Source organism: Phodopus roborovskii, unplaced genomic scaffold, assembly GCF_943737965.1.
Source record: "Phodopus roborovskii unplaced genomic scaffold, PHOROB, whole genome shotgun sequence".
Lineage (NCBI taxonomy): Eukaryota > Metazoa > Chordata > Mammalia > Rodentia > Cricetidae > Phodopus > Phodopus roborovskii.
In genome coordinates, this window is record NW_026126547.1 from 1,203,386 (window position 1) to 1,222,497 (window position 19,112).

The 19,112-nt window shown below is 53.0% G+C and overlaps 2 protein-coding genes across 7 annotated transcripts in view; one reads left to right on the top strand and one right to left on the bottom strand.

The window, feature by feature from the left end:
* The window catches only part of Ccm2 (CCM2 scaffold protein), a 53,324-nt gene extending 48,008 nt beyond the window's left edge, over positions 1-5,316 (top strand). For all 4 annotated transcript variants that reach the window (XM_051200673.1, XM_051200676.1, XM_051200675.1 and 1 more), the window contains 4 exons: positions 1,739-1,796; positions 2,360-2,498; positions 2,988-3,126; positions 4,644-5,316. In XM_051200673.1, coding sequence (XP_051056630.1) covers positions 1,739-1,796; positions 2,360-2,498; positions 2,988-3,126; positions 4,644-4,924 — 617 coding nt within the window. In that variant the 3' untranslated portion in view covers positions 4,925-5,316. The remainder of the gene's footprint in view (positions 1-1,738; positions 1,797-2,359; positions 2,499-2,987; positions 3,127-4,643) is intronic.
* A 1,352-nt stretch (positions 5,317-6,668) lies between these two features.
* Positions 6,669-14,440, bottom strand: Nacad (NAC alpha domain containing). 3 transcript variants are annotated; one of them, XM_051200575.1, is made up of 7 exons: positions 14,179-14,435; positions 7,989-11,666; positions 7,758-7,867; positions 7,605-7,676; positions 7,204-7,350; positions 6,960-7,097; positions 6,669-6,823 (listed from the first exon to the last, which is right to left on the bottom strand). In XM_051200575.1, exons 1-7 carry the CDS (start codon positions 14,243-14,245, stop codon positions 6,686-6,688), a joined length of 4,350 nt encoding a protein of 1,449 aa, XP_051056532.1. In that variant the 5' UTR covers positions 14,246-14,435; the 3' UTR covers positions 6,669-6,685. The 3 variants fall into 3 exon arrangements, 1 of the variants encoding a protein (XP_051056532.1); XR_007835532.1 differs by having other exon boundaries at positions 6,688-6,823; positions 7,215-7,350; positions 14,179-14,438; XR_007835533.1 differs by lacking the exons at positions 6,669-6,823; positions 6,960-7,097; positions 7,758-7,867 and having other exon boundaries at positions 7,215-7,350; positions 14,179-14,440.
* Positions 14,441-19,112: the final 4,672 nt, after the last annotated feature.

Genomic DNA, 19,112 nt, shown 5'->3' on the forward strand with positions numbered 1-19,112 from the left:
GAGATCCACCTGCCTCTGCCTCCTGAATGCTGGGATTGAAGCTTAAAGATATGCACCACCATCACACCCCTTTTTGAGAGGAGTCTTAAAAATCCTGTGTGTTTTTTTTTAACTTTATTATTTTTTTATTTTATTTTACATGTCGATTCCAGTTCCCTCTCTACAAAAGAAACCCTATCCATCTTGTTACTTATCTTGTTTATTTTCACAGTATAACTTATATGAAATATTACACTGGTCATTTTAATGAAAAATGTATCTACTATATATTTCCAAATTGTACTATTTTTAGTTAAAAATAAAGACTAAAATTGTAAAACTACATAAATAAATAAAATTATATGGTTAGGTGCCAAGTTTCAAAAAAAAAAAACAAAAAACCCTGTGTGCTAGAATTACAGGCATTTGCTACCACACCCATCCCACCCCACCCCCTGCCAGCCAAAAAATTATTTTTGCTGCTATTCACGACTGTAATTTTGCTACTGTTACGAATTGTAATGTGTATATAAATAAGACGTGTGGGTCATGACCCACAGGGTGAGGGCCACTGTTGTCAAGGCTACCTTGATCTTCATATGCAAGTCATGTATGCCTCTGCCTTTCTCAATAGCCACATCTGCTGACACACATGAAAGCGTGTCAGGCTTTGTCACAGTGACAGACACTGAGAAGAACAGTTTAAAAGGGGGAAGACTTTGCTTGTTCATAGCTTCAGAGGTTTCAGTCCATGACTGACCCTGTTCCAGGGCCATGGTAAGACAGCATCATGGTGGGAGGTCAGGAGGAACAGAGCTGTCACTTCCTAGTGGCCAGGAAGCAGAGAGACGGGTTTTGAACAAGATATAGGTCCAGTGGACACAGCCCCAGTAACCCACTCGCACAGCTAGGCCCACATCTTCAGGTTGCCAGAACTTGCAAAATAGTGACATCAGCTAGGACAAGGCCTTTAGTACGTAAGCCTTTTGGGTGGACACCTCTATATCCACACCACAGCAAAATGCTTGTAACCACATTAAGTCCCCCCACACAGCTCAGAGTCATCTCCCCACCTCACGGTCTACTAATTAGTAACTGTCATTACTCTTGCACTGTTGCATCCCAGTCCCAGGAGCAGTTGTGACATCTTCAGATGCCATTGCACATTCCTGGCCCCTCTTGCATCAGCAGTCTCCTGCTCCCTGCTAGTCTTTCTCAAGACGCTGCCTCCCTGAGCGCCTCCACTCACTGCTCGTCCTGGTGGTAGAGTGGCTTTTCTCAGGGCTGGAGAAGCAAAGTGCAGTCTTAACTACACAGAGTGGTATCTGTTGGACATTATGTGGGCAGCTGCAGTGGGCTTCATCCTCTTCATCCTCAGACTCCCTGAGGAACTCGGGAATTCTAAGCTTTAGCTATGTCCAGACTCTGAGGTTCAACTGCCTAGCTCTGGCTACTGCCGAGCAATCTGGGACAAGTGGCATTACCCCTCTAGTTTAGTTGTGCACATAATTGACATCTCCAGAAGCAGCTATTATTACCTTGGCCATCAGTGAGCCCTGTGTGTGAACCTCGCCTTGGGCACTACTTGCCAGGATAGGAAGCTCCATGATGAAGTTCCCAACAGCAGCTGCGGTTGCCTGTAGATGTGGCATTGGGGTTACCTGTAGTGAATGCTCACTTTAGGACCAGCGGGGTCCCTGGGCCTGGAACACCTACCCAGCACTTGAAAGTCCTCGTGTTGTCTTTATCTTTTGCACAGATGACTCTTCCACAAAAGTGGACATGAAGGACACTTATGATGCTGAAGCCAGCACCTTGTGAGTACATACATGCACTGAGCTCTGGGCTTAGGATCATCACATGCATGGTCTTCTGTGTCTAGTCTCCGTCTTGGTGGTCCCTCAAGTTCTCTTCGGTTCCAGAGTCCGGTGCCCCAGATTTCCACCTCTAGAGCCTTGCCAGTCCTCTCTTGTCCTTATCTTCTGTGGCCTCCAGAAGTGCCCTTGGAAAAGGCACACTGCATGGTGGTGGCCTGCATCCTCCTGAAGCCTGTTAGCTCAGCCTGTGCAATCTCCCAGCCTTTCTGCTCCTCCTCACTGTCTCCCAGCCCGGACACTCCCTGAGCAAGCCAAGCCTTCCTCTGTGTGTGTGTGTGTGTGTCTGTGTCTGTGTCTGAGCTCCATTGTAAGGTTGAGCTGACTCCTGGGTTCTTCTTGGTCACCACCACATGTGGCCATACCCAGCCAGTTCTTAGTCACTGTTGTCTGCTTATGTGATTGTATTTGTGAGCAGGCTGCCAGGCCCCAGCCCTAATCAGGCGCATGAGCTTGTGTAGCGAAGGGCTGAGTAGTCAGGGCCTAACCACCTTGTGCCTTTGCAGCTGCTTCTCAGACCCTGGGGATGTGGGAGGGCTGCCGCCCTTGTCCTTCTGCATGCAGGCATCGCCCCACAGCAAGACTGTCAGTGAGAGCGAGCTGAGCAGCAGCGCCACGGAACTGCTGCAGGACTACATGCTCACGGTAGGCAGCCGACCACCTCACCGGCCTGGTTTCGCTACTGTCGCCCTGTGGGAGTGGGAGTCTGTGGGCCCGAGTTGGTGCTGGGTTGTTTCGCCTGGACCATGCTGGTGCTAATTAGGAACTGCAGCTCCATCAGTGCCTGGGCATGATGCCTCCTTGTGTCTTAGATTTGAAAAGTTAACCTGTTAGACCTGTTTGCCCCCAGGTCATGGATCCCTGTTGCTCCATGCAGAGCTTGCTTCCTTCCCTTCAGCCCTCCTGAGGACCCTTTTATATTGAGAGAGCAGATCTGTGTACTGCCTGGTTCTCTGGGTGTTTTTTATGCTGGGCTTGATGACAGAGACGCAGGGTGGGCATTCTGACTCCCAAGTATTGAGCCTTGGCCACTGGGGTTGTGGTAAGGGTGGGGTCCAGCTGCCATAGTGCCACACACACTCACACACCTGCCTGTGCCAGCCCTCACTACTCTGCACTTCTCTTCCTTCACAGTTACGTACTAAGCTGTCATCGCAGGAGATCCAGCAGTTTGCAGCCCTGCTACATGAATACCGCAATGGAGCCTCCATCCATGAGTTCTGTATCAGCCTGCGACAGCTCTACGGGGACAGCCGCAAGTTCCTGCTGCTTGGTGAGTGGGCCTTGGGAGGCCCACTGGTCCCCTCTGGGAATGTGTAGGGTTCAGAGGGGAGGAGCTCGGTCAGGCATCTGTGTCAAAGCTGGGCTAAGCTGTAAGACTGACGTAGTTACAGGAAGGGCCCTTACTGTGTTCTCACTCTGCTTAGAGCCTTGAGCTGAACTGGATGGGCTCTGCCAGGAAGCATGAAAGGTCCTGAGACTTGAGTCTAAACAACACCCATCAAGTCTGCAGGATGCTGCTAGAAAGAGGCAAGGGACTCTTTAAGGGGATACTTTGTCAGTGTCTTTTGGGGAGCGTGTAGGAATTTGCAAGCCTTTGTCCAAGACGCCTGAAGAGCCCAGCACATGTGTCCCCACCAGTCTAGGGGTCAGGCCTGCCACATCAGCCCCACACCTGGAAGGGACAGTAGCACCTCTGTGGTTTCCCTTTCTGCCAACACTCAGAACACAGTGAGCTGGCAGTAGCTTGAGGGTCTAACCTGTACTCTCAGTAAACCAAGGGAGGCCTAGTGAGCATCGGCTGCCTGCCTGGGAGGTGAAGGACGGGAGTAGACCCAGAGAGTCTAGTCTGAGTTCTCACTCCCTGCAGGTTTTCTGGATCAGGTGCCCAGCAGGCTCAGGTTTCAGGTCCCTGGCACTCAGCCCAGAATGTGCCTTCAGAAGCCTTAAGCCAGCTCCTTCCCATTTTGGTCTCAGCTGACTCTTTGCCACAGTGGTATAGAGCCAGGCGTGAAGGCACAGCCATAAACTGAGGACTCCGGAAACTGAGCCAGATAGCAAGTTCAAATTCAGAAAAAGCCGGTTGGAAAGGAGTTGATGCTCTGGGCATCTGCTGCTTAAAATCCTGCATCAGGCAGGCAGTTAACTGTACTAGCCTTTAGGCCTCTCTGCTACCTCCCGGCCCCCACCTAAGCAGGTTGTCTGGGGTGTTTTTCCATATGTTTTGTTTGATTTAATTTGGGCTTTATGATACAGTCTCATGTAGCTCAGGCTGGCCTCAAACTCCCTGTGCAGGGGAGGATGACTTTGAACTCCTTATCTCTTAACTTCCTGTGTTCTGCAATTACGGTGTGAGTGGTATGTCAGGGGTTCACCTGAAGGCCCCGCATCAGGCAAATGTTGTCTGTAAACTCACCTGTTGTGTACATGAACTCCTTATCCCATCAGGATGGGCCCAGCCACATCAGGGTTCTGGCTCCTGGACTCTGTCACTTGTCTTCTCGAAGGGGACAGCTTCCTGGTTGGGACTGTTACCCTGGATTTGGTTACTGGCTTTGGCATGAGGCCTTGGCTTTCTGTCCTTATAGGATAGGGGCTTTGAAGATCATAGGCCCCTGACTCGGGCCACGCCTCAAAGCTGAAGAGTTAGATTGACAAAACAGCAAGCTATCCATAGCTGGGGTCCTTGTCAGAGCCAGAGCTAATTAAACCTGGCTGCAGGGCACAGCTTGCATGGTCTGAGTATCCTGAGCCCCGCTGAGGTTTCATTCTGGGATCATATGTTGGCAGGTTTGAGGCCCTTCATCCCTGAGAAGGACAGTCAGCACTTTGAAAACTTTCTGGAGACCATTGGCGTGAAAGACGGCCGTGGCATTATCACTGACAGCTTTGGCAGGCATCGCCGTGCCCTGAGTACCACCTCCACATCTGCCACCAACGGGAACAGGACCACAGGCAGCCCTGATGACCGGTCAGCGCCTTCGGAGGGAGATGAGTGGGACCGCATGATCTTGGACATCAGTAGTGATATTGAAGCGCTAGGCTGCAGCATGGACCAGGACTCGGCGTGATGGGTTGTGACAATGTACACTTGTCTCACACAGCCACTCCAGGCCTTCCCGGGAGTTGATGCCTGCACCTGACTGACTGTCAGCCCTTCCTGGCTAGGAGCTAGGGAGGGCCTGCAGACACAGGTGGCTCTGGTGGCCAGGTCCTCTACTGTGAAGGAGTGGAGAGCTGCCACAGGACATGTGCCCCAGCACAGGGCGAAAGGCTCTGTGCCTCTTCCTCAGGGGCTCAGCAATGCCTGTAGCCTGTCCCCACTCGGGAGGGCCAGTTGCAGCTGGCAGGAAGAGCCAGTCCTGTCGGCCTGGCCCTGGACAGCTGGTATTTTGCACATGATTTTCCTCTTCTAACTCTCAGAGACCTTAAAAAGTTGTTTACTACAATGTGAATAATTTAATCTCCAGTTGTCAAGCATTTTTTCTGTTCCGTGATGTCACAGGGTGGATGGATCATGACTGTCCACAGTACCCAGGGAGAGGTGGGAGAGAGGATTGGTACTTCTGCTTTGGCTCTGGACATGACAGGAGCAGGCATTTGGGGGAACCTCTCTTCCATGTCAGGGGGCAGTAGCATGTTGTAGCCCTTTGTGTAAGCCGGAGTGCAGTATACAGGAAGAGTGTAGCCTACAGAATTGAGGATCGGGGCTTCTGAAAAGTTGACATGGGCCTCATGGCCCTCATTCTGTCCCCTTCCCCTAAGCCTGGTGACTTCATTCTGGACCCTCTAGACCCCTTGAAACTCTCCTAGCCACAGAGAGAAGGAAAGTGACCTGGGGCCAGGCATCCCTATAACACTCCTGGGCTGGGGTACTTGTCAGTGCCACACTCAGGGAGGAAGAGCTGTGTCCTGAGCAGAAGGGCTGTGTGAAGACCCCAGCTGTCTCTGAACTGGGACAGTTGTGATTGAGCCCCTCGGGCTCTGTAGACACCTCAGTTGTCTCCAGGGCAAGCTTGAGTGTCCCTGGGGTCTCATGGATACTTTCCTCAGCAGTATCATGACCTCAGGACAGTATTTGACAGAATCTTCTTGTCGTCTGCTGTCCTGGGACTGGGCATGGGAGCCTAGCCCAAGCCAAGAGAGACTGTTGGGGTGGTCTCTTGATGCGCGCGCAGCTCGTTCTCTCCTAGAAGTGTGGGAGACTGAAGATAGACCGCAGTCTGCCCTGTGCCCAGTTATGCCCTAGTGCACACCAGCAGGGTGTATGTGCAAGTAAAGGACCACGACAGCCACATTTCTGTGACCAAAACTGTAGGAGGAAGGGACAAGGAGTGCATGGCCGTGCGGCTGTAGCTGGATCTGAGAGAAAGCCAGAGAGGGGTGAAGGAACTTTTGGGGATGGCAGAACCAAAGGAGGGTGATGAGGGGGTGTCAGGCATTGGGGAGACACCAGAGGGCCACTAGGTAACAGCAGAGATTGATGGAACACTAAAGGGTGGCGGGGGCGTGGCGATGGCATCGAAGCAGTGAGGTGACAGAAGGCAGTGAAGGATGAGCACCAGGTTCTGAGGGGACACTAGAGGGTAGGGAAGGACACCAGGGCCCTGATGAGACACCCAAGGGTGATGAGAGTCTACCACACAACTGAGGGGACTCCAGAGGGTGATGATATGACACCGATTTATTGGGCAGCAGAGCTGGGGGAGGCAGAACATCTGTCCCGAGCTTCCCGACAGTAGCTACATTGTTAGTTCCTGCAGAGGAAGAGTCAGGTTAGGAGGGGCGTCTTCTGCAGGACCTCCCTAGGGACATCTGGGCTGCAGAAGGGGCTAATACTTGCTCACCATGATGGCATTGACAATGTCACTGTGGTTGTCCCTCAGTGCCCGCACGGCCTTTGCCCTGGACACATTGGCCTGGGCCATCACCAGCTCGATGTCACGAAGTTCTAGGCCAGCCTCCTCTACCTGGTGGAGGGGAATAAGGGGGTGGGTGACTTAAGCTGCCTGAGGCCCCTTGAGCAGGGTGCTGCTCAGGTAGGATAGAATCCCATCCTACCCTCACCCCGCACCCAGTCAAGCGTTCAGAGCCTCTTTACATCACCTCCTCATCTTCCTCCTCCTCGCACTCTGGCCTCACCCGGGGCCCAGGTGCCAACTCAGGGACCAGGGCTGAGGGCTCTGAGGGCACCTTGAACTTCTCTGCCGCAGCCTTGTGTACCTGCTGGGACAGGTCCTCGATCTGCAGTATAGGACATCTATGTGAGCAGAGCTCACCGACCCCCGTGGGCCTTCCCCCAAACCACAGCATTGCCATAGCCTTGGCCTTGACAGACAATATGACAGACCTTGGCCTCACCAAAGACCACATAGGTGTCTGAGGCGGGGCTCTTGAAGACATCTGGCTTGGCAATGACAAACAAGATGTTCTTGGACTTCTGGATGGTGATCCTGGTGACTCCCTGAATCTGCCGTAAGCCCAGTTTGGACATTGCCTGATGGGGAGGATGAGATGCTCAGGCCGCCTTCCCTGTCTGTGAGGGATGCTTGTCCCTCCCATGTCAGGCTGACCTCTGTAAGGGCTTCCTCAGGACATTGCAGTGTTTAGGGGTAGGGGTCACCAGATTTGACTCAAAGCCCTTTTTGTGGGTAGGGTTTCACTGGCCATAGGCTATGAGGGGTGTTGGTAAGATTGCCTCCCTGTATACATGTCCTCTCCCAGGGTCCTCCAGAGGAACCCTCAGCTGACCTTTCGAGCCTTCTTCTCGCTTCGGCTTTGCTTGGCTTTGGCAATGGTCTCCTCATTGCTGCCCGCTGGGCCCTGTAGGAAGGTAAAGTTAAGCATCTGTGTGGGGGGGTCTGGGCTAATGCCCAGAGACCCGCCACCTTCTGGGGCCAGCACCTGTGCCGGGCACTGCGCTTTCTCAGGTGGGATATCTTGCTCATCCAGCTCAGCTGACGACTCCCCGTGGCTATCCGAATGCTGGCCGGAGCCTGGGGCCCTCTGTGAGTCTGGGGAAGGGGTGAGGTGTGAGGGCCTCTTGCCACTGCTGAGGTTCCTCCAGCTCCATCCTCTAGTGCCTCCCTGAGAGGAGTCTAGCCTGCCCAGACCCTGAGCTCCACATACTCTTACCTTCCTCTAGGCTGTCCTCATCCTCTTGTTCAGGGGCTGGGAACCCTCGAGAGCCAGATGGGCTCTGGGTCCCAGAGGCAGGAGGCACTTGGCAGGGGCTTGAGATGATGCAAGCCAGGTCTTTGGTGTCTGTGGGGGTCACCTTGGGGTTGAGGGTGGAGTGAGGTGAGAGGCTGACACGCTGCCGGGCCCCCAGAGGCATTGTGGATCCTGAGGTGGTAATGGCAGCAGTTCCCTGGGCTCCTGGCCGAGGCATCAGACCACGAGAGGCTGGGATCTTCTCTTCCACAGAGGCTTTCTGGGGACTGGGGCCCAGGCAAGGGGCTGGGGGCCCTGGGGATGTTTGGGATGCCCTGTCCAGGGCACTGGGAGCAGGAGGGTCAGGATCCAGGGACCTACCCTGGGTTGTGGTGGGCAGGTCACTGGCAGAGTTTGCTGGGAAAGGGTAAAGGGCACCTGGGGTCGTCTGAGGCTCTTCTCTACTACCCAGGCCTAGCACAGGCTCCTGCTGTTCAAAGGATGGTGCAGAGCTGGCAATCTCTTCAGAGTGGACTCTGCTCAGTGTGCATGCGGCCCTTGCTGGGGAGCCTGGGCAGGAACTTAGCCTGGCTTGTACAGATAGAGCCACAGGAAGCTTGGGGCCCAAGGTGTCCTTGCTGCTCAGGCCCCTCCCTTCTCCAGCTGAGCTCATCAACTGTGTCTGGCTGACCTCAGAGCATGCTGCTGACTGTGCCTTGGAAGTCTCCCCTGCACCTTGGGATGCTGACTTGGACCCATTTCCCTGCCCTGGTGATTTGGGGCCTCTACCCCGCTTGTTCTTAGCCCCTGGGGCCTCTGTTTGAGGTGAGCGGGTCTTGACCGCATTGTGGGTTTCAAGGCATGCTCCTTGCCTGAGGGCAGGCATGCTCTCAGCTACTTTCTCTCCCATACAAGATGTGGGCTCAGAGATCTTTGTGCTCAAGGTGGGACATACCTCTTCTGGAGCCCCAGACTTGTCAGTTTTTACGGCTGGCTCGGAGCCGTTCTGTTGGACTTGGTTTGAATTGACGAATGCTGAGTCTAGAGGGGGTTTTGAATCCTGCTCACCAGGCACTGGCTTTGGTCCTAAGGCCACACCTAACTCCTGATGGGTCTCAGAGGCTGAAGGCTTAGTCTCTGTGGTGTAGCCTGTTCCTCTCTGCAGTGCCAGAGAGGTGTCTTGGACTATCAGCTCTGGCTCCGAGGTGGAATCTATGCTTTGGAGGAACCGAGGTGCCATCACAAGGGTGTCCTGGGGTGCAGCGGCACTGTCTTTAGCCTGCTGGGACCTTGGTACGGCTCTAGCCACAGGATGTAGGTCTGAGATTGAATCTAAGCTTTGCAGGGGTGGAGGTGATGCTACTGGGGTGAACTGGGGTATGGTGACACCCCCCTTGGCCTGCTGTGGTCCCAGGGTGGCAGCAAACTCAGCTTCTAGGTCTGGAGTTGGATCTGAGCCATGCCAGGATAGACATGCCATAGGGGAGTCCTTGAGTGCTGTGGCAATCCCTTCATCCTGCTGGGACCCCAGTGTGACCACAGCCTCAGGTTCTGGGTCTGAGGTGGGATCCGAGCCTTTCAGGGGTGGGGATGATGCCATGGGGGAATCTTGGGGTACTATGACACCTTCCTTAGCCTGCTGGGACCCCAGTGTGACCACAGCCTCAGGTTCTGGGTCTGAGGTGGGATCTGAGCCTTTCGGGGGTGGGGATGATGCCATGGGGGAGTCCTGCTGTGCTGTGATACCTTCCTTAGCCTGCTGGGACCCACATGTAGCCGCAGCCCTAGACTCTGGGCCTGAGATGGGATCTGTACTTTGTAGGGGTGGAGGTGATGGCACAGGGGCCTCCTGGAGGGCTATGACACATCCCTCGTCCTGCTGCAGCCTCAGAGTGACTGCAGCCACAGACTCTGGGCCTGAGGTGGGATGTACACATTGCAAGAATGAGGGTAGTGTCATAGGGAGGTCCTGGGGTATTATGTCACCTCTCTCAGCCTTCTGGGGCCTCACTGAAGCCACAGCCACAGACTCCAGTGTGGAGGGAAGGTCCTGGCCTCCTTCCTTCAGGTTAGCAGGAAGGTTTGGACACAAGGTGGGGCTTGCTTCTTCCTGCAGATCTAGAATGGATTCCACGGTGACAGGATTACAACCTAGAGCAGTGCTCAGCCCCTTGTGGCAGGCCTCAGGCAGTGCCCTGGGTGCTAGTTGAGCAACTGAGTCAACTTCTTTGTTCCCTTCCCTAGGGGTGACTGTGGTAACTCCCTCCACCTGGGGGCCTGGAGCTGCTTGCAGATCAGGAAGGGTCATAGTAGCTTCGGATTCTATGCCTAAAGTTGGGGCCTCTTCTGCTATTTCTGCAGTTGATTCCTGGCTATTGGTAAGACAGGCTTCTTGCTCCAAAATCTGAAGCATGAACTCTGTGCCCTGAAATGTGACCCTGCTTCTGTGCTCCTGCTCTGTATTCTGGGCACTGGGCTGGGCATGGGGCTCCCCACTGTACAGCCTGTCGTCATCTGCCCCTGCATAGGAAGCTGAGTCTGAGTCAGAGGAGGCTGCAGAAGTATCATCCCGGAAGGCGAAGGCCTCATCCATGCCCTCGATGATGGACAGATCAGACAGTGACTGCAGGAACGAGGCAGATGCGCTGTCGTCCTCACCCTCTCCAGCCAGGTCTCCATCCGGGGTGGCAGCACCAGCAGCTACCTCCTCTTCCTCCTCCTCCTCTTCCTCCTCCTGGGGCAATGGTGTCACCTCCACAACTTCCACCTGGAAGATGAGGCTACCCCGGAAGGGTAGTAGGGCGGCAGGGATCATCGGGTCGTTGGCCAAGAAGGTCGGGTCAAAGAAATGGCCCTCTTGGCTCCAGGAAGAGCTGCTGTCGGTTGAGAGGCTAGACTCAGAGGATGGGGGCTCTGGAGGTTCTGTGGAGTGTGGCTCTAGTTCGTCTACCACAGATCCTGACGGGGAGAGGCCCCAGTCAGAGGGAAAGTCCAGCCCTTCAGCTGGGGCCAGCAGGCTGAGGGAACAGGAAGGTGATGAGGCCCAGCTGTCCCCATCTGCTGTAATATAGGAGCCTGAGGGTGAAGCTGGCGTTGAATCCAGTAACTCATCCAGCAGCTCGGCCTCCAGGTCCCAGGCATCACTGTGTGGCCCATGGTCAGGAAGCAGGGCACAGGTGGTTTTGGTAGGAGTAGAGGGTGGTGTGAAGTAGGAATCGAGGTCAGGGGGAGGGGAAGGCACAGGAGGATCACCCTGAGAACACAGCTCCGGAGGTGGATGCAGGGTGGTGTGCCCACCCTCCCGGTCCCTGAGCACTGGCCAGGCTGTCCTGGGTGAAGGGACGACCTGGCATGTCTCCTCACCCATCACGATGCGGGGCTCCAGGGTGGTGGGGAGAGGGACTTCAGTAGGCAAAGGCTGGAGAGGCAGGCCCTCAGGAAGGACCCCTGGACTCGGGCTGCCCTCTGCTGGGTCAACCCAGGTTGAGGCAGCCCCACGGGGCCCTGCATCCCAGCTGGCTCCCTCAGGCTGGGGCCGTGCACCTGGCTTGCTGGACAGGAATGTGAGTGCCAGAGGGCTAGGCCCTGGGGTTGGGGCAGGGGGCTCCCGTTGGTCCCCTTTCAGAATGGTGGTGGCAATGGCTGCATCACATGAGAGATCTATGGAGACAGAAAAAGACAGATCTGGACAGATCTGAGAGCCAGGGCAGGTGAAGAGTTGAACATTGGGAAGGGGCAGGGTTCCACAGATAAAATTGCAGAGGAGGGCTGGTCAGGGAATGTAGTGGAGGAGAGAATGACGTGTAGGCTAACTGGACTTGAAGCGTTTCCAGGCATTTCAGCAGAGCAGGCAGCTGCTGACAGGCTGCTTTATGGGAAAGGGCAACATGAGAAATGTTGCGTATTAGAAATCCAGGCCTTTTTTGGAGACACTTCAGCAAAGGTACAACTAGCAACTGTCTCTGTTCTGAATTGGGCTTGCTACTTTAGCTTGGTCCAACAGGGCTTGGCAGGAACAGGGCTACGAGAATCCACTGGACAATGCCAGCTCCTTCTTGTGACAAGGGCAGTGAGTGGTCCTGTACACTACAGCTCTGGGACATTCCAGATCTACTGTAAAGCAGGAGGTTTTGTCTCTAGCCCAACTTGCTCCTAACCTTGTTGCCTATACTTGAGACCAACCTCAAGTTCCCCATAGCTATCTGCATGCAGCTAAGTTTCTGGAGGACAGAGACAGACATGTGCCACAGAGTCTGGGTTGCAACACCCTGCTCAAAGGGCAGTGATGGGACTTGGTGATAGGTGCCCATGGGAATAGGACAGCTGAGGAAGGCTGGCCATGTCCTCTCCATGGTGGCAGCCATTCATGGCAACAGATCCTCCACCATGCTGGGGGCTGGCCTGCCTTGGGGTCCTTCTCTAGGTCTCTTCAGGCATAGGTGCTCATGGGCTGGCACACCCTCCGCTGACATGCCACACCACAAACACATCCCCGGGCCTTGATTCCCCGTGGATAAGAAAGTACTTATGGACTTCGGAAAGTATGGAGCAAACCTCTCCAGGAGGCAGTTCCCACACTACCTCCTATCTTTCTGGCTAATGCTGTCCTGCCTCTCGCTGACCTGCATGTCCCCACTAAGGTCACTCTGCATATTCGCTCGAGTCCCATGGCTTTTAACTCAACCATTTAAGTGTATTCAAGTTCTCAGGGCATCATTTTTTTTAAGCCTCATTTTTAATGACTCTGTAACAGCTCCTCCCCACCCCCCACCCCCCGGACCATAGCCAAACACATATCTCTTTGAAGTATCCACTTAAAGCCTTCCTACTGTCCCCAGAGTCCAGGCCAAATCCTGCACAAGAGGGGGAGGGGCAATGCCTAGGGGCCTGCCGCTCTGGCAGGCACACAGCCAATGTTGCTGGCTCTACCATATTCACTAGTGACAGGGCAACATGACCTGCTCCTTGCCTTTGTCTTTCTCAGCTACTGAGCAGATCTCACCCAGGATGACAGGGAGGCTGGAGAGGGGACAGCCACCTCCCCTGACATCTGCTCTCAGCAGGGCCAGGGCACTGGGCTCTTTGACACTGACTACTAGGGCAACCAGGGGTCCTGCAGGTCCCCTGAGGGACACCTGGCACTGGAAGTGGGTGTGGCTAGTAGCCATCACTGGGTGTCCCCAAGTCAGGCTCTTGCCATCTCTACTTCTTAGTGTGGCCTCAGGGCAGAAGCGCAGAATTGGGCCAAGGTTAAAATGGAACTAAAAGGCTCAAGTTGTGGGGCTTTTTGTTTGTTTGTTTGTTTTGTGACTCAAGGTCACCATGCAAGCCAGGAAGGAATCAGCTTATCACTCTGGGTCTGGGGAGTCTCGGCATGGACTGCCTGTTTTCAACAAGAGTAGGGTGGCATCCGTGTTGGTTCTCAGTCAGGTTTCTGGCCCAGCATTGACACCATCCCTATTCTTGCCCATACTGTCCCCAGATGACTTTTTGCACACAGCAAGGTGCCCTTGGCTTTGTCCAGTACTCTCAGGTCTGTAAGTGGACTGGTTTCCACCAACATTTAATGCCGCTGCTTCTCCAAGGTCTGAATATTAAGACCACTGCTGGTCACAACACCCCCAGGGCCGCACCTCCCAGACCCAGCTCTGCCAGTGTCCTCTGGCTGGGTTCCCAAGTCCCATCAATCCTACGCCTCCTTTCTAAGTCTAGCCGCTTGCTACCCTGGGCGCCTAAAGTACCTCTAAAGACCCTCTGGTGGTCACAGGATGAGCCTGCAGGGACCCTCTGGGCCTCTGGCTTCCAAACCTGTCACCCCACCGTCGGTCCTGGGGCCCTGCAGCTCTCTGTGGACAAAGAAACGCGATGTGGTACAGAGGCCTAAGCAAATGGGACTTGGTCCAAAGAGCACAACTCCCCCCCCCCCTTCCCCAGCCCAAAGTGAAAGGCCAAAACACTGCCCTTTCATAGTTCCAGGTTTTGGAGGATGCTGTCTGCGGCCTCCAGGCTTTCATGAAATCCTGGGGTTTGGGGCTGGGGGTGGGGGAAGGATGCAATGTGGAGGGAAGAACCGGTCTGAAAAGACAGGGGAGGGGACTGTTAGGAGGCTGAGAGATGGAGAGAAAGCCAGAGAAAGGTATTGGGCCAGAAAGCGGAGCCACCCCGGTCTCACCTGTGCGGGATCCTGGCCCTCCTGCCTCAGGCAGCGGCAACTCAGCGCGCACAGCCTCCCCGGGCATGGCCTGGACGTGTGCCTGCTGATCCCCCTGTCTCTCTGTCCCTCTGTCCGTCAATGCGCTTGGAGTAGCCAGCTCGGCCACCGCCCCTCTGCTGGGGGGGGAGGGCGTGGATGACGTCAGCGCTGCCCCGCCCGCCTATGAAGTCAAGTGAGCGTGCGCTGCGCGCCAGGCACCGCAGAGTGCAAGAGGGAGGGCGCTCGCTCGTTCCTCACGTTCATTCCATCGTCTTTCTCCCACTGTTGAGTCTGGGGCCGGAAGGCTGCACCCTGCCCCGCCTTTCCGGTAGTACCCGAAGGGTCACTTGGAATCCGGGCTCCTCCCAAGGTGACATCGCCTCTTGCCTGCAAAAAGGCAAAAGTGTCGGCAGAACCAGGAGTGCGGGTTAATCTGGGGAGATAGCTATGTATTTTGCAGAGTGGGCATGGCCACTTTAATGAGTGATGGCCCAACCTATTGCTCAGTGTCTGGACAGAGGACGCATGGAGTCAAGGGAAGGAGTTATTACCTCCAGGCCCTAGGATGAGCTGAAATAGCAGCTCGCGATTGGCTGGTCGCAGCAGTCAGTCTCCATAGCAACCACCTCCTGTCTCTGTGGCAACGGAAGATAGAGCTAAGTGTGCCAGGGAAAGCGGCTCCAGACAAACTCCTGGGCTGAGATTGATCTTTTGAGTTCCAGCTTGGCAATTGGCTTCCTTTCCTTCCCGCTTCAGATCTCTAGACCAGGGAAGAAAGGCACCTTACTCCATTCCCGGCAGGGCCTGTGCAACACCGCCAGACGTGATGTTTACCATTTCCCATCCTGAAATGCTATACTGCTTCCACACCGGCTGTTGCACTGCCCAGTTTGTCTCCTCCCCGCCCCCCCTCCCCAGTACCAGGCACCAGGGGATGAAAGAATGACATATTGTCATCTTTGAACTGGAGTTGGGGAAATTAGCAGTTATCAAGGCAAGCAGGGAGGAAGTGCCCGGTGTATAGGATTTTCTGGGTCTAAGATCAGCTCAGGAAGATGGCCATTTGCTGTTCCCCAGTCCCCTGTACCTGACTCAAGGTGCAACATTGCACACCAATGTACCTCTGGTACCCTACCCACCATGTCCAAACATAGCTGAGCATCTCCTGCAGAACTGCCCCAACCCTCTCTGGTGTTGGCAACCCATCCATCTTTCCACTTGATTTCCCCCTTTCCTTTATACTCCACTTAAGGACCCTTATTTCCTCTCCCAAGGATCTAAGTTGTTTCCTCCTGTGGACCTTTTTTGTTTTTAAAGCTGAATTCTGTCCCAATTGCCATTGTTCTGACTGTTCCTTTACCATGTGGTCAACACCACAGACTTTTCAGAAACCAGTTTTTTTCTGTAAAACCTGATGTCTATAGGCTTCCAGCCCAGAAAAGATGGTATGGTCTTGTCTTTACTTTTTGTTTGTTTGGTTGATTTTCTTTTTTCCTAAGGTCAACTATAAACTGAAGAAAACCAAAGTAGAACTCTCAAAGATGAGAAGGCAGTCATGAGGAAGTGAGGAACCAGGTGAATGCCATAGCAAGAAGGCATCCTGCAGTGCCTCATCCAAAGGGTGGAGGCCAGGTCTGGTGTTTACCCCAGCCTACCAACAGGAAGGCCATATTAGGCTTCTTCACCCCATATAGAATCAAGGACCACCTACACCAACAGAGGCTGGGAAGACAAGAGGACCTTCTGGACAGCATATTCACCCCATTCCCAGCTCTATAGAGGTCCTGAGGATGGGACACTAGCAACAAAAGAAAATGCCACTCAGGAAAGACAGCCAGACACTCAGGACATAGTGGATGAAGGATCGCAGTTCAGGGTTAGCCTCAGCTACATAGTGAATCTGAGACCAGTGTGGACCTTATGTCTCATTCTGCCCCCTCAAAAACAAAACAAAAAGCAAGAAAGCCAAAAAGCCAGGCATGCAAAGTGATTGTGCTGAGTTGTTCGTTTCCTTTTTAAGTCAGCTTGACCTAAGCTAGTCATCTGGAAGGAGTGAATCTTCAAAGTCCACCTCTATCAGATTACTTATGGGCAAGCCTGTGGGGGTTTTCATGGTCAGTGATTGATGTGGGAGGGCAAGCTCATTGTGGGCAGTGCCATCCTTGGCAGGCGTCTTGGGTGGTAAAAGAAAGCAAGCCAGTATGATGTAGCTTTTCCCACCATTTCTGTCTCTGCTCATACTTGGGTTCTTGCCCTGATCAACTGTGATCAGGACATGGAGGCTAAACAAGCACTTTTCTTCCCCAAGTTGCCTGCCTTTTTCCTTCTTTCCTCCTTCCTTCCTTCCTTCCTTCCTTCCTTCCTTCCTTTTTTAGACAGAGTTTCTCTGTAGAGCCCTGTCCTGGAACTTGTCCTGTAGACCAGACTGGCCTCACATTTAGACATCCACTTGCCTCTGCTTCCTGAGTGCTGGGAATTAAAGGTGTGTGCCATCACTGCCCAGCCAAGTTACTTTTGGTTATGGTGTTTATCACAGCAACAGAAAGCAAACTAATCAAAAAACTGGCCCCAGAAAATGGGTTTGCTGCTGTGATGGACTCACCATCCTGTTTTGTGGGAGGATTGTGGAAGTATCTGGACCTTTGGGCTAGAAAAGGCCATTGGATGCTCAAAACTTAATGAGCTGACACAGGAGCTTGGGAGACAGGAATGTTGAGAGAGGTACAGAAGATGGCGGCCTGGCTTGGGAAGTTCCAATACTGGGGTTATTTCTGGTCAGCTGGGACTGGAGTCAGCCATGATTTTAACAAGAGACTGACAACACTGAAGTGAAACTTGCTTTACTGGGGCAATTGTGAATGGTTAGCTGGGGATGGAAGAAAATGAGCTGTGATTAAGAGACCAGCATCACTGAGGCAAAATCTTGCAAATATCAGTATTTTCTCAGAGTCAGCATACAGAAGCTACAGTCCAGCAGGGCCAAGGCTTAATTTCAGTCTGGCAACTAGGCTTAGGAATGTGTTAAAACATCTCACCTGGCTTTGACATTTTTCTACTGGTACTGAAGACATGAAGGGTCTATGGAGAGCAGCTGAGAACACAGTGTATTTATTGGAGATACACCAGGTCTGTGGGACCAGTAAGAACAGTATTGGGGCTGGGCTGGGCTGGGCGTGGTGGCACACACCTTTGATTCCAGCACAAGAGGCAGAGGCAGGCAGATTTCTGTAAATTCAAGGCCAGCCTGGTCGACAGGGCTAGTTGTAGGACAGCCAAGGCTGTCTTGAAAACCCCAAAAGCAAGCAAACAAGAAAACCCCCCAGAACCAGACAAAAACCCCAGCAGTGGGTGGAGCCTGAGTCTAGGAGACAAACTGATATAGCGCAGAGCTCATGTCAGACTGCTGGGCTTGTAGGAGCTCAGACCAGTGAGTTCTAGATGTTAAACATTGACTGCTTACCCTGCACAAGCGGTTATACCAAGTGTGAGGCCATACTAGTCTACACAGCCAGTGCCAGGGCAGTCAGAGCTATCTAGTGATACCCTGTCTCCGAACACACAAAACAAAACCCACAAAAAAACTAGCAGGGCGGTGGTGGTGGGTGCCTTTAAGCCTAGCACTCGGGAGGTAGAGGCAGGTGGATCTCTGTGAGTCCAGCCAGGTCTACAGAGCTAGTTCCAGGACAGCTTCCAAAACCACAGAGAAACCCTGCCTCGAAACCCCCCCCCCCAAAAACAAAAACAAAAAACAAAAACAAAACCCAAAACAAAAAACCTAAATTGGAAAGTTCTACCAAAATTCTGAAGTGATATTAACAAGTTTAAATTCCTCCCAGAAAAAAAACAGATATTTTGTAATTTGTTTTACAAGGCAGATAACAACTTGGCATCAAACCCAACAAATACACTAAAAATAAATTTTTGGAAAAAAAAGTAACCAACCTGGTCTATAGAGCAAGTTCCAGGATAGGATCCAAAGCCACACAGAGAAAGCCTGTCTTGATAAACCAAGACAAACAAAACCCCAAACCAAAACAAAAAAGCAAACACATTGCCTCGTTTGGTGTGAGTCTGGTGGGAGCCTGAAGTCTTGTCAAATCCACTGCCTATGTGAGGAATGGTTCTCTGAAACACCCTTCTCCTGAGCCACTTCCTCCTCTCCTCCCAGCCACCTAGCAGTCTCTATAGTGGTTCATACCCTGACTGCTATGCTCTCACATCTTTTACCAGGATTTCTCAAGGGGGGACTGTTTCAGATAAAATCAATCTGAATCTTTCCTGGAACAGGATTTGAGACTTCAAAAGCCTTCCAAGATCCCCAGTGTGTTCTCTGCCCCACAGGGGAGAGCTCATAACTGTTTTTGATCCATCCCATCACACTGATTAGATCAAGTGAGCTGAAGGTAGCAGCTACTCTGGGCTTGTTGGCAATGCTTATTTATGTATACCAGAGAATAAATAGGACGTAAATGCAACCAAAATTCAAGGGCTGAGACAGGACCCTCCAGAAGCCTGTATGTGCTTTAACTCCATCCAACATATGGTACTGTTCCTCATTATTACCAGGATTCCTGGGGCCAGTAACCCAAGGGTAGAAGTGGTACCACCCATTGTCACTCCTACTGACCCACTCCAAAAAAAATTGCTTCATACCCTGAAACATTGTGCTCTGCAGGCCAAGACATTTTTGTACCAGAACAGGGTGTGCTTCTGCCCAGAGGCACAACAAGCACTGCACTGAGATGTAAACTAAGGCTTCTCCCTGGCCATTTTGGGCCAGGTTAAAAAAGCAGTTATAGCTGGATGCACCCGAAAGGTAGAGACAAGTGGATCTCTGTTGAGTTTGAGTTTAGTCTGGCCTTTATAGTCCCAGGATATCCAGTAAGAAAAGACTGGTCTCAAAAATAGCACCC